The following is a 15143-nucleotide window of genomic DNA, read 5'->3' as shown; positions in this document are numbered from 1 at the left end:
TCCCTAATTTTCTCGCATCTTATCTCCATCCCACTCATCTCCACTCCTCGTATCTCCTCTCCTGTCTTAGATTTCCGACTCCACTGCACTTTTCTCCTCTTCTTTTCGTTCTTCTCTTGTTCTCTCCTTTACTCTACTCTCCACTCCCCTCTTTTCGTCTCCTCCTCTCCTCCCGGTTTCCTCCTCTCTTCTTTGTTCCATTTTCCTCATCCCTCCTCGATTTTTCCTTTCTTCTCACTTCTCCTCTCCTCGTCTATCCTCTCTTTCTTCTCTTCTCTTCTTTTCCTCTTCTGCTTTCGCTTTCGCTTTCTCCTCTCCTTTGTCGTCTTTCGTTTCCTCTAACCTATTGTCCTTTCCTTTGGCTCATCAGCGATGAAATACAAGAAAACCTAGTTTCTATCTTTTAGAAATAAATTCGTCATTTGCGATATAATATTGATATTTCTAATAATTTTATACAATAATACTTGTTTTTATTTCTTTCGCGTATTTTATAAATATCTATTGTGCATGTGGCAACCCTGATATTGAGCCTAACTCTACACGCAACCCACCAACGCCTTGTGTAAATTGGGTTGCCTAGTTCAAAATGTCGTTGTCCTAAAACTTTTGAGAGACACTGTACCAGAGCTTTTATCGACCCATTGCGTTATCACAAAAAATGCAAGTGTCCGGTTTTTTTTTTGTCCAGCAGTATATATATAACAATTTTAAAATTATTTTCAATAGTTAGTGTGCTTGTATATATAACGTGTACAATGTCACATGAAAGCACGCTGTTAAAACATTCATTTCATACATTAAAATTCACAAAAAATAGTTTCTTGTAAACCGAATTCTAAAACAATCGAGTTATTAAGGTATTAAAACTGTAGAAATGGGGGCGAATTCACTTAGGAACTTACTGTAAAGCGTTTTATTTACTTCCTTAAGTACCTTAGATATCACACTTGCATGTAAATATCTACATATTGCTGCCTCCAAAACTGAAAATATCAGAAAGCTAAAACCGGGTGAAAATCAACTCATATTTAGTATTGGCGTGATTTTACCTAACTGTCGTAATGAAATATAGCAGTGTAATTCCTGTGGTAAGAAATGTTAAATAGAAGAAGCAAATTTGTATTTACTACCTTATAATAAGATGTGCTAGTAAAAAAATGTTATTACATAAATTTCTGAGGATTCTGTTGAAAATGTTTCACCATGTTTCACCAAATTTCCCTTTCTTTCTCGGCTAAATGCATATCGGTAAATCCTGCAAGTTTCACATTATGAGGCTCGAGGCCAGGAAAATCTTCGTCGAACTCCAGCACAAGCAGCAGTGCGCGTGTGTGTCTGCTGTTGCATGCACTGGCAAATTTACAACAGTTAATTGGGAAGAGACCAACAATTTTCGAGTGGGATCCGAACAACTATTTCAATTCCCAACCGTGAATCGAACCGGAAACTATTCGAATGCTAGGACAAAACTTCAACCATTAGTCTGCAAAATATCTGTATATATTTAGCAAAGTTGTAATGAATTTTGTTGCCTTGTGGTTGCGTGTTGATTCGATTCCAATTTTTCCCCTGACTTTTGGTGCGTTAAAGAAAAACATACGGGCACAATTACACAAATTATTGTAAACCATTTGTAAATTCAGACAACCAACAAAGGCAATGGTTACGACCAAACTGGACATTTTCCCAATTTCCAAGCGATTGAATAAACGGGATTCTCCTTGTGGACATTTCTGTTGCAACTCTGCAATAACTCGAGGCATACTTAGAAATGTTGATGTGGTAGCTCTCTCTGTTTCGCTTATTTTATGTGGATACATGATGGGACACGTTCCATGATACATCATGCCATAGTCAGGGTTCAAAGTTGGGCTTTGTAGGCTGTTATTTTGACTACTTCGCAATAGAGACGTCCTTTACGATTACTGACAATTTAGGTTGGTTTAGATCATTTCAAACTCTTCTCTCATAACTTAATGGCGTAGACTGCGATAAAAGTTTTCTTCCGTGAAGGTAAAAAAAGGTAAAGTGCTCCCCTGTGCTTAGCACCACGCCATGAAGGCGTATAGGGGGTGTGGGGGTAACGCTCCACACTTTCTTGAACCGGTCGTGAGTAGGGGTGATGTGATCAGCATCACGCCCCTGATCGCCTTTACCCCCCAGGGTTTCCCCCAGGTTCCCATGTTATTCGATCCAGTTTTCTTCCGTAAGTTTAATATAAAGGGTGAGGATAAAAGATGTAGACACTTTCAAAGTTTTACAGAAACAAGAGTAACATGGCTGAATGGAATGCTATGTTCTGAAGTTTACATGGCTAAGTTACCAATATTTTATGTACGACCCTTTTGTAACACGACAGATATCAATGAAATAGTCAAGTTATCCTCTCCCAGACTTTTCCCCCTTAAACAGACAGCCAGGTTCCTCAAATTTCTTGCTCCAATCCTAGATGGATTGCCTAGTGGGTGGTTGTTTGCCATACAGTGTTATAAAACGACGCTGTAGGACAGCAACAGATTTTTTTTTTTTAAGCACAGAAAGCCTTTTCTGCCTAGCGGCCGTATTGCTTGACTAACGTCAAGGACGCTCACGCGATGCTGACCTCACGAAAACAAACGAAAAGTGGAAGTCGTAGACTTTCTCTAGAAAACAGTACTAAATGCTTCCTGAAAAATAAACAGTTTTCGACTTATAAAGCGTTTAAGTATATTTATTTTAGGCTCACCCTGTATTATCGGAATGGCGCCCGATAGTCTGATAAATAACAGAAAATTTTCCAATCAAGTCTGAAACATACAACTCGTTGCTCCTGAACACAACAAACGCGGAACAGTGAAATATTAAACGTACAAATCAGGTATACTTTATCATTTTCTAAAAAGTGCTAAGAACTACAATGGAGTCGTCACATACAATGTGTGTGTTATGATCCTGCGAATGGGTTGCAGGGATCCTAAATAAAATCATGACTCCTATAATATAGTACTGTACAGGCCTAATCCTCCGCAATGAAAGTTCGTAATGCCACTCTGAAGGCATTTCAAATGACAAATTTCACAGTTGTCATCAAGATTACAAAACGAAAATCCTTCGTCGAGCATCTTCATAAATATCTTTGTCTTAAAATGCTTTATGTGGATTATTTTAATGCATGGTGGTTACTGAAGCGTCCAAACCAAATTTAACGCCCAATTAAAGGATTTCCAACACACACAATTTTTATGGTGTATTTTGCAATCTGATATTACACAAACGTTTAGGTTAAATTCTGTCACGGTAGTTTGTTGAGAAATAAGCTGCATACAGTACTAGATAACGACATACTGACGCAACACACAAAATATAAAATCTGATTGCTTTTTGCATCTCTAAATTGCAAGGGACAGTTTTCCTACGCCAAACATTTAAGAACGTTCATAATGTTTATAAACGATTTTACCATTTCCTTAGAAGGAACTCTCATTGCAACTACTTCTTCCTCGCTCATGATCAAAAACTTGGAAAAATGCACGCATAATTCCCGGAAATCAAGGAATCTCTGTGAGTACACACACTTGTTTACGGAATAATTAGCCACTTCAATCTAAGGACAGCCACAAAGCTCCTGGTGGGCTGACAATAACGGCGTGCATGCAACAAAACACAAAGTATGTAACACATTCCTACGCAGGAATATTATAGGAGCAGATGAAGATTATGCAAATGCTTTACTGTGTCCACATCCGTTATCCCACATCTTCCCAAATTTCCAGGAAATAATTTATAAATGGGCACAGGATATGACGAATGCTTGGGTAGATGATTTGCAGACAAGATAAAAGCTTCAAGTGCGCAGAAGCTTACCAAGATTAACAGTTTTCTCCGCCACCACATAACCTATTTACTCAATACCTGTGGCAGATGTCTTTTGCAGGCTTGTTCTGGCATTTGTTGACATAGAAGAGGAATGTTACAGACAGGTGATGTCTGTTTCAAACCTTGACTATTTACTACCGCCTTGTTCACATCCAATGTTTGTTTCTAGAGGGTAGAGAACTACGGAACTGGTTCGCACTGCTGTGGCAAATTGATTCCGTTTTATGCATATGTTGATTGGGTCGGATATATTTTATAGTGAAATCCAATCGAAATAAAGAAATCAGATTTCTATTCGGCAGGGCTGGATGTTAATAAACAAAACCTTACAACTAAAGTTGGGTTTTGCGTAGGGAATTATATGGAAATTTTAAGCATATATGCGAGCTCACGGGTAGGCGAATGGTTAGCGCTCTCGCTTTGGTTGTGTGTAGCATCATTGGAAGTAGATCCAAAATTTCGATGCTGATCCATGATTGTGGGAACGACTAGGAGGTTACTTGAGCATAATAGTTAAGCCGTATGTACACGGTTCAATTGTCATCATGACCCAACAAAATCAGCAATTAAAGTAGCTGAACATGGAAAATATAAGGGTTGCAACAGACTGTCCTATTATTTATCTTTCGGGCCCCACGTTGGGCGCCAAAAACTTTATGCAACAGTCTGCCCCTCCGCGCAGATACTACACACAGGGGCTACGCAGAGCCCTTACACAAGGAGCTACACAGAACCTTACAAGATGGGGGGAGCGAGGCAAAAGTCTACCCATAAGTACTAACTTCCTTCCAGTCGGAGAACACAGATTCTGGATATCTCAGGGCTTGCTGGGTGTAACTTGAATAACAGTGAAGCTCGAAATGAAAAACATGAATATCCTATTTGAGTGTGAGCAATGGTCATTTATATTTTACCGCAAAAAGTGAATACAAGGTATTTACAGAAATGTTGTGTTAAATGATAATCAGTTCGACCCCCGGGTAAAGCATTGACCCGTTAACAAACTTATTACATGACAAAATAATTTACCTTACATTTACTCTGGTGGTTGCATACAATTTTATCCCTGATATATTTCAGTTAATTACCGTACCAGTTGGATCCAAATAGCCAAAGTTTATTTCAGTTAGGGACCTCCTGTTTTCATGCCACGTGACAATTTTATTCAACATAGGCACCAATAATAATAATACAAACCTTAGCCCACATGGGAACAACACACTACTCTACTTTATCCCAGTTAGGGTTTCCCACTTGATACAAATACGCGAGTTCCGTAATGTACTAATAATAATCCGGGGCCACGTGTCTAATTAACAAAAAACAATTAACAGTAAAAGGGTCCCACGTGATTACATAAAAGAAAACCACACGTGACCAAAAGAAAAGGCCCTCTATCAAAATTGCCAACTGGGGGGGGATAGAAATAGAAGTTAGAGAAACAGGATGCACAGGGTCCGCGGGTACCTCCTTTTGGGCGTGAGCCAGGTGACAAGCGTCGGTACCTCCCAACGAATCAGGACGGACGGTGTGCGAGAACCTGGTCGGGGACTCGTCCGAGGTTTGAACCTGGAACCAGGATCTACGGGGAGAACCGGTCGGGGGGGCTGTCCAGGGTTTGCACCTAGGAACCGGTTCGTGAGGGACTCATCCATTTCAGTTCCTTGGTCGGGGACCTTCCCGGGGTTTACACCTGGGAACCAAGGTACTGTTGAAGAAAGGACCCGGTCGGGGACTTGTCCGAGGTTTGAACCTGGAACCGGATCAGTAAGGGGGAAACATCAGTTAGGGAAGATCTGGCCGGGGACTTATCCTAAACCGAAGTCTTGGGGACCAGATCTTCCGATCCTTCCGCAGTTGGCATCTGGCAGTCAACTGAGCTCTCGGCCCGTCTGCGCTGCTTTTATAACGTTTGGGAGTGGCGCATGGGCGGCGAAAAACCTAACTATGAGTACGCGTTGCCAACTCACTTTAATCAGAGATACAAACCGTACGTTCAAAATTATCTCAATCCTACTCGGTAAAAATCCCTAAACATAAAAATAACTAAAAGCACATTGCGTTGTACCGATTCTATACAGAAGAAATAGACAATTCTTTATCAGTTACAAACCAACAACAATGGGAAGAACACATTCTTTGACCGAAAGAGAGATAACTTAAATCAATGGCGTCCTTCTTACAAAACTAACATGTGAGCCATCGACAGTGTGCCGGCAGAATGTTTTTAAATATATATACATCATTATACCAAACCATGCCACACTTTACCATACCACCATGTAACGGTGGGCACGTTACAGGGTCTAAATGTAATATGAATCACCAGAGAAAATGTGTGATAAAAATTACAAAATAACTTCATAATATATCATTTCTAGGTTAGGTATGTGGGTAGTTTGTTTTTCATTTTATCTAAACTACCATTTAAGATCAACACAAACATATTATATTTTACAGTTGATTGTTGAATAGCTATAATTATCATCACATCACTCCCTGCTGTTGACATATATAGATTATTCTTTGTTGTATAATTGCGAATTAATAAATAGAGACAAGAAGAATGTTCCTTTCCTTTCTCGCAAGGCACAGCAATGTATTTACACTTTCGGTCTCTCTTTCCCCCCTTCACCCAATAGAAAAAATAATATTCCGTACATCGATGCTTTTATTTTCGATAACTCAATTTCAGCATGTGCTCTGATTAGTCGACTGTATCGTACGGCTTTGCTTGGAACCGTTAGCTATTAGAAATTACTGGACGTTAACCACGAATTAGACTCTAACGTCACTCATTTAAGCGTGGAATTCAATGTGTTGTTCGCGTACGGCTTAACGGACACTAGTCTGGAACGCCAAAAGACAAGGGAAAAAAAAACCTGTAAAACATCAATCACATTTTCATGAACTTCCTCATCCTATAGCAATTCCTCCGTCGAATTTTTACATATAGCAGCACAAACTGCTTTTAACTTATCTAAATTTTCACTTACAACTTTTGTTAACACTTCTCTAAAGAACCAGTTATTAAAAAAATGATTAGGAAAGAGCTTTGTAGCCAATTGCTTTAAAGAGTTTGGTGTTGCTGTATTTGATGATACCTTGGTGGACAAGGTGGTTGAGTGCTGGACTCACGAATCAACTCCCACGTCAGAGTGGTGTTCCTGTATGTGGGTGTCCCTTCATTCTGGGTGTCGTAATTATTCAGGGGCAGAAACACGACACAAGATAGGCAAAATACTACGAAGACGATGAACACCAATGCTGACCACGCCCACGCGTAAGTCAATGAAGAAGCGTTTGGTAAAGCCTGATTTATGCACAGCATTGTTTCCTATTTGTATCCACTGAAGGGGGTTTGAAGGGGGAAGGTAGGTATTGAAATTAACAGAAAGCTGAAAACAGCCCGCATAACATTTTTTTTTTTGAATTGGTATTTCAAGTCCACTTTGTGCACAGTAAGGCTAATCGGGACTGGACCTATAGTTTAAAGTGGAATCCGAACCACTATGTGCCTCCACCGGGTATCGAACTCGGGAACCCCTTGATTACAAGGCGACGACGCATACCCATTACATGATCGTGTATGTCGCCCAGCTAAACCGAAATTACATGTGCAACAGGTAACAAAGGTGCAACAGGCAACAACGGTAACAGTCAATTGTTAAATTCTTCATTCACTGTTGTCCGTAATGCGAAGGTCGCGAAGAAAACTCCCAATGCAGAATTAAAAAAAATAAAAATAGAGATGGACAATTTGCCTACCGTTATCTTAGGCAATGTGAAATCCGACGCTGAGTCACCGGGGATATCTTAAAACTGACTGTGCACTCAGGAGAAATTGAAATTCTTATAGAATCAATAAAATATGATAAAACTCCTATAATTTACATTCCTTTATGGCAGACAATCCAGATAATGGCAAAAATATACCAAGCAATACGCGATGCACGTTGTAGGAATTCCAACAAATCCTCACCCCATCCTCCCCCCTGAATTCTCTCCTGTTGTGCTTATTGACTTATAAAGGCCGCACACTTTACTTTGAACTCGTTAGTGGCATTTTGTTGTTGGGTAGGAACCGCGAAGAGATTTTAAAGGGAAAATATGGACATCTCCCTCGTCAATCCATAATAGCCACTGGAAAACAATTATCTAGTGATATGTTTCGGAGCATCAGATTATCGAAGGCAGAAACTAATTTCGAAAACAAACACGCAATAAGCAAAACAAGCATTCAATTGTTATCGGGAATGCGTGAATTTCCTCGGGGTCCCGGGCCTCGTGACAGCGAGTGATTTTTTTTTTATACCTGAAACACAAAATCGTCAGCAACAATTCCCGAAAGTGTGCAACCTAACGCTCGATCCCCGCAGTGCAGGGAGGGTTTTTTCAAAGCGAAGTTCAACCTACCTGTGACGGGCGCTTCGATATCGATCATGGTCTTCTCTTGCCGGAGGAGTGTAGCGCCATCGTTCACGATACGAAGCGCTGCCGACTCGTCTATCCGACCTTCCAAAATAAAATGTTGTTTCAGAACGTCCGGCCGTGGTTTCCCCGTCCGAGAGTCGAACACTTCAGAGCACGTTAATTTGTGACTCGGCGGGAACGGAACACCTGCAAAGGAAACAAGAAAACAACATTAAAATACACGAAATGCATATTTTTTTAAACAAAAATAATCAAATACAGGGTGGCTGCAAAAGAACTTGATTTTTATTTTACGTAGCGTACTCTCTCTCAACATTAATCACCGGGACGCAGATGAATGGTTGACTTAGTTTATTAAAGGTAGCATTTCTACCACTTTTGGCTAATCACTATGATGGAAATGAATGGTTATAAGATGAAATGAACAAGTCCCATTCGCTATAGAACATGACGTCAGAGATGTCCTGCAGAAATGCAGTTTACCGGAGTGTACTACGTGGAAGTGAGGTTGACTTCTGGGTGCTTTCACCGAAGGTGGCCCCTTACACCCATAAATATTACTGAAACGACATCAATGCCCAGAATCGATGTAACTTAATGAAAAACTCAAGGAAAAAATTCGGCTCTAGCAGACCTTCCGAAAGATGTATGCAATATTGAAAAACAGCTCTTTATCCTTCTTGCATAACAGTCCAATCTAAAAATCAATCATTGCACGCATGAGACCTATATTTCTGAAATCTAGTCCATCTTATACTAGATGTGACGAAGTCATTGACATAGTCATAAATGTTATCAAAACTGTATATTTAAAATGTTGACGGAAATTCTACACGGTGACGCCAAACCTAAATGGTAAACAAAATCATCTCTCTCTCTCAAATCGCGCGTACTAATTTTAGTCGTCCCTCGGATTTATCAAACATACAGAAGCAAAGTCCATACATTATCTATTGCAACCTTTGAAATGTAGATAGTGGTTTGTTTCCATATTTACATCTTATGCATTCCAACTACACAAACAGTCAAATACCAGAGAGGGTATTTTCTCCCTACTGCGAAGACCATGGTGGAATATCAAAATCTCCTTAGCAATGATAGATTACCGGTTATGCCCATCTCTTGCCCAGTCTCGATACATGCAAACCACTGTCTAAACCACATTATCGAGGGCCATTTGGTTTACAACTTAGTAATACGTACGCGGCGAATTGCAAAAGTAAGGGCCAATTATTATTGCAGAACGGATTTATAGGCATTACAACTGAAGGGGAAGCAAATAGGCACCATAGATTGCGAAAATAGGCGTGTAAAACACACAAATAGACCCAAGCTGACATTGAACATGGACTTATTTATTCTTCTTAGTTTTACACTATCATTTTTCTTTTAGGTGTGCAACCTTTTTTTGGCCTCTTTTCCTATTTTTGGCTAATTAAGAGGGTGCGGACGGATTGTGAGAATTAAGGGGAGTCACGGCAAGCTCACAAAGGAACATTCATGTCCTGGCAATTTGTCAGCTCACATTAAACAAGAATCAAATAAATCAAGTTTGAAGGTTTCTTTCAAGTCCACTTTATGTACAGATAAACTAATCGGGTCGGACCTAGTGTATTGTGGATACAGTACAAGAAGTGAAAGAAAGTGGGAATAAGGACAGAAAACACCCCCCTGCTCCCCCAAAAGGAATTTGATCCAAGAATATGGAACATAGACACTAAACGTCAAAATAGGCACTTCTAGGCACCATACAAAGCGCTATTACACTCAAAAACCAACATGAAACATTTTTAAAACATTAAATCCTAAGTTTTACTACGGGCCAATAGGAAAATATCTGCACCCTAATAACACATGGCTGGTAATGGGATATACTGAAGTAGTCGAGATTCACATCAATTCATATTAGCAACTATTAACTTAAAAAATCACGGGCCTACAGATTTACTTGAAGAAAAATATATATCAGGTTCGGGAGCTTTAAGCCTCCGGGGTATAGTAGTTAGCACAACAAATTCAGACACCAAGATGGTGAAAGATTGAACCTCAATTAGGCATTCTTTTTTGTTGTTTGTTCTGCTGTTTATTTCATTATTTACCCTCAACCCGCACAAATAATCATTGCAATTCACAGTCTGAGTTTGCCTTTGTTAATTACGTGGAAAATGCGTTACATTCCTCTTCAAGAACTAAGTTTATTCTCAGTTATAAACTTCATTCCTAGTATCCGTGTGCATAAATACACACATCCATGCAATAAACCATTCTAGCGAGGAGAGAGTAATTTGTACTGTCCGCCAAATTAAATATAATACGCGTTCTTATCTCAGCGTGTAAACATAACAGCTTATCTGCAAGACGCAAATTTGAACTGGCAATAACATCAACTCTGATCCAACTTCTTTTATCATTATCGAAAAACCTTGCAGAAAACCATACAGAATTTGTTCCGTCTCTTACGTGACTGAAAACCATAAAGAACTGTACAATGAATAGTACATAATTGTACATAAAAATCATAAAATTTATTTCATTCACAAAAGAAGTTACGGCGCCACTTTACCAACACTTCATTATAGTGCATTAGTGCAGTGACTCTACATGAAACAATCTGTACTGTGCTCTTGTTCAGTGAAAACTTTTAGGCTTTCTTTAGCTTACAAAGTAAGCTATGAACTCTACTGCAAGTTCCTAGCTTTCGATTTCAGAGTTAAGGACGCTGAGTTGAAATGTGTAACACAACTACATGACGCAATTATTAAACGAAAATGAGTACTTTGTTCTGAGAAGGCAACACTGCTCGCAGTTTCGCCACGCTATACGCTTTATTGTGCGCACTTCTTGCGGTTGGTTACATTCTGGCAAATACAAAATACGTGGCAGATTACGCGAACCACTTTGATTTTCAGAATGCTTGCTAATTCTTACTGAAGCTAATTTAAGTTACTTGGTGCAGTTTTCCGTGCCGACCTATATTAATTGGTTAGGGGGAGAGAAAAAAGTCCATGCTTTGCAGCAGGATTCAAACGAAGCATGCCTGTATTGAAAGTACTGTACTACTATATAGGGCTCTCCGAAGAACATATATTGTTGGATCGACAAAGCTAAGGACGAACACACCAACTCCAAATCCCATTGTGTTTTCATAACAGAATGCAAACGAGAGTAGTAACTCATAGGAGTAAGAATTTGCAGGTTTATTAAAATGTATAGGTCAATGGTACTTTTGTTAACGTCCTTGGATCTGAGAAGCAAAGATATTTTATGATTTCGTAAATTTAACAGCTATTAACAAATTAGTCCTGGACGCTATTTTTTATGGATAGAAAACTTTTCCACTCTGCCCTCTCCTCCGCCAAGTTAAGCCCAACTCTGATTCCGCCCCCAAAGTTATGGCTCAAGTTACGCCAATGTAGTAACTAATCTAGATTTCACAGTCTACAGTATTATACCACTAAGATATCAGCTGCCTCGGTATGCGTATTAAAAGGACGACCCCTTGTTCTTTTAATTTCAATGTTTATCTTGTCGCTACTAGGGCTGTAATCGTGTTGGTAATTTACAGTTTTCTTTTCTTTTCTACGATATTCGAATAGTAATCCAACAGGACTGAGTACGTCTTTATTTTCTTTTATTCTTTTGAAATGAATACGTCTTTATTTTCCTACTACCACCACTTCTAGCTTAGACAACACAAGGTAAACTGGGTGTTCAAGCGTTCTCCTTCCTCTGTCTTAAACCTATGAAGCTTTGCTCAACGCCAAAGATTACACTGTTTCAGGGTCAAAGCTACAGAAATGTTGGTGGAGCTATACCGCCCAAAGTTTTCCATGGGATGGGACGGATAGTGATTTATCTCATATATTGATACATATGCTAAGCGGAACAGTTAACTCGAGGAAGCCACGCAAGAAGCTTCTGGGATGGAACAAATTTCAAGATTCTTTTCATGACCGAAGCGTCCCAAAATAATGGTTTACGAACAGGAAGGAAACGCCAAGACAGTATCCTACTCCAGACAACACTTATCAGTAAACTTCAACTTAACTTCCTACGGTTCTAGAGTGGGGGGAGCTGGAGGGGGGCTATAAAATGAAACGAATACGATAAGACTGTACGACGCCTAGTCACACAGGTACTGTCACGAAAGGAACCTCAAAGCTTCATCCAATACTATTATACGCCCTCAAGTACAAGTTTACATTGATTTTCTTTGCTCTCTGAGGCTAGAACCCCATAAGAATGCAAGTTCATCAGCACATACATTCTCCGTTAATAGCAAAATTGAAATTTCAAATGTGTAGAATCATCTTATGCTTGTGACTGTACGGTGTACCATGCTCTTTGCAATTACCTGGAAACCGGAACTATCTTGTATCATGGAAATATGTCGCTCATAACAATAAAACTGGCTTAAATTACACGTGTAGTAGTGACTGTAAATACAGGGTGGTCATAAAATATTGAACCAATTACAATATTACACGTGAGACATGGCACTGACGAAAGACATCCGGGCGGTAAAATTATTATTTGTGGATGAGAAAGAAGTGGTGAACGAGTTCACTAGGTGACATTGGGAGAAATTAATTAGCTGTAGTGAGATTACAAAAATTGCTAAAAAAAATTGCGAAACAGGACTGCATCATGGTAACCAGTGTTGTAGCTGATCGCTGATAAATGAAGATGCTGCAGTGTTCACACTAAGGAAACGTAAAACATTAAAATACTGACCAAGGCAGTATTTATTGTATAAACAATATATACACGAAAAAGGTAACGTTTCCACCCTCTAACAGGGTCTTCTTCAGACGATTATTCACACTAGAATGATGAAAGAAGACGACCCTGTTAGAGGGGGAAACGTTAGCTATTTAGTGTATATATTTTTTATACAATAAATTCTGCCTTGGTCAGTATTTTAATGTTTTATTACCATGGAAGCAAGGCTTAACCGTGTTACTATAAGGAAACGTGCTGATCATCAGTTATCTCACTAGATTTAGACGTTATGGCCACCCTGTAATAATATAAAGCAATCGTATTACACGAATAAGCAAACTTGCTGGTGTACTGTGCTCACAATCTTGGAATGTAAAAAGTTTGTCTTCATTCCACGTTACGCTCTGGTAAGCTAATCAGGACTGGGCCAAGAGTTTAAGGTGGGATCTGAGCAACTGTGTAATGTGCCTCCACAGGGTATCGAACCCGGAAATCATAGAACGAAATGGAAGTAGGGTTAAAAAAGAAATATCCGCCTCCGAGCACTTTACCCGATCGCCGCTCACTGTCTCTGCACGAATAAAGAAAAAAGTGTATCTAGTCAAAAGCTATTACGACTGATGAGCTTCGAGATCTAACCAGTAAGGGTGCACTTTCTACGTGCTAGGAGGAAAGACGAGTGGGGGTTGATGGAAGTCCTGATCAATAGTGATAATTCAGTGTTTTTTCGCCCATCATGAATTGCCTAAAAGATTCCAGGTAAAAATAAATATACAGGGCTTGCAATCAAAACATATATTTTGTGTTTTCCTCTTTCCTTGGAAGCCTCTTAAAGTACTGAATCTGACACCAAAAACGCAATTCTTCCAAATTTACGACCCATCGGCGTCGAAGAAGGTTAGGGGGAGATTGAACAAACCAGTCGACTCCCCGTGGAAACTCGGAGGGTTCATTTCAAATTTTCATAATCCAGAATGCTCTATTATTACATTTATAGTCGATAAGAGAAGTAGTTCAATTCATTAATAACATTCCAACAGCATACACGAAAGCCTGCGTTAGATATAAAAACTGACTACAGGAACCTGATCAGTATTTGATATTTTTATATTCTAACACTTAAAGGAATATATGGATTTTAAAATTTCAAATCTAGGTTTTTTATATGCGAGGTGTGACAGTGTGTAAACTTTATGACAAACTTTCAGTCCTGAGTTTCAATATTTTTTTTAGAGATAAAAATAATAACTATGTACGTATTTCAGTACATTAACCCTAGCTTACTAGGGGTGCTCTTGTTTTTCGATTTTTCAACTGTGAACATTTTTATTAGAAAAAATGAAAAGAAATTGCACTGTTCCCTAGGGTCTTTCCACTTCTGCTACTAAAACCATAAAGGTAACGTACGTAGGAGGCAAAATTCACACTGTTGGTCTATCACACCTCCCCCCGGGATGTGTGTTTCAACATGACACTCGTGAAAGTAAGTGATTGAATAACTGGTTCATATTATTTTGCTAATGATGATATTTCTGTAATTATTATAACCATTATCGAACTGCACCTATACAAACGAACAAAAACATTGATGCAAAAGTAATGTTTTTTTTAGCTGCAGTGAATGATAAAAAAACGTGTGTCACTCGTTCAAGTAATAGTAAACAATTGATTGGTTCTTGTTTTTTATATTACTGATGGTAATTTTTGTAATTATTACGTAACTGCACCGATATGCACAAGAAAGGAAGCAGTGATTCAATAACAAAAATGTTATTGAAATTTTCTTGAATTGTTGATAAAAAATGTGTGGGCCTCTAAGGGTGAGTACATTTCTTGTACGGCACGGGTAAACTAGGGTTAAATTCTGTGTGAAATAATAATAATAAACATTCGTGCTGGCTAATCACTCGTCTAATGGATTCAGCGAGTGCAATAAAATAACTTATTATTGGTTTACGATAATACTTATGATTTATCATCACTACCTCCGCTTCAATATTATGTCAATGGCATGGGTCCGGCTATGCAAAATATTCTGAGGACATATGGTTAGGCCAAGGCTGAATAGAAATCTGTCACTGAAACCCACGTAAAAACAACCATCCTGCGAGTCTGAATATTTCAAATGC

The 15143-nt window shown here is 39.1% G+C and overlaps 1 protein-coding gene across 4 annotated transcripts in view; it reads right to left on the bottom strand.

Annotated features, from left to right (window-relative positions):
* LOC145994851 (serine/threonine-protein phosphatase 2B catalytic subunit 3) overlaps positions 1 to 15143 on the bottom strand; it is a 237928-nt gene that overhangs the window by 153911 nt on the left and 68874 nt on the right. For all 4 annotated transcript variants that reach the window (XM_083131241.1, XM_083131243.1, XM_083131244.1 and 1 more), the window contains exon 2: positions 8275 to 8478. In XM_083131241.1, coding sequence (XP_082987367.1) covers positions 8275 to 8478 — 204 coding nt within the window. The remainder of the gene's footprint in view (positions 1 to 8274; positions 8479 to 15143) is intronic.

Source organism: Lepisma saccharinum, chromosome 11 (assembly GCF_977018435.1).
Source record: "Lepisma saccharinum chromosome 11, izLepSacc3.1, whole genome shotgun sequence".
NCBI classification, from domain to species: Eukaryota; Metazoa; Arthropoda; class Insecta; order Zygentoma; family Lepismatidae; genus Lepisma; species Lepisma saccharinum.
This window is presented reverse-complemented; position numbering and strand designations above follow the sequence as displayed.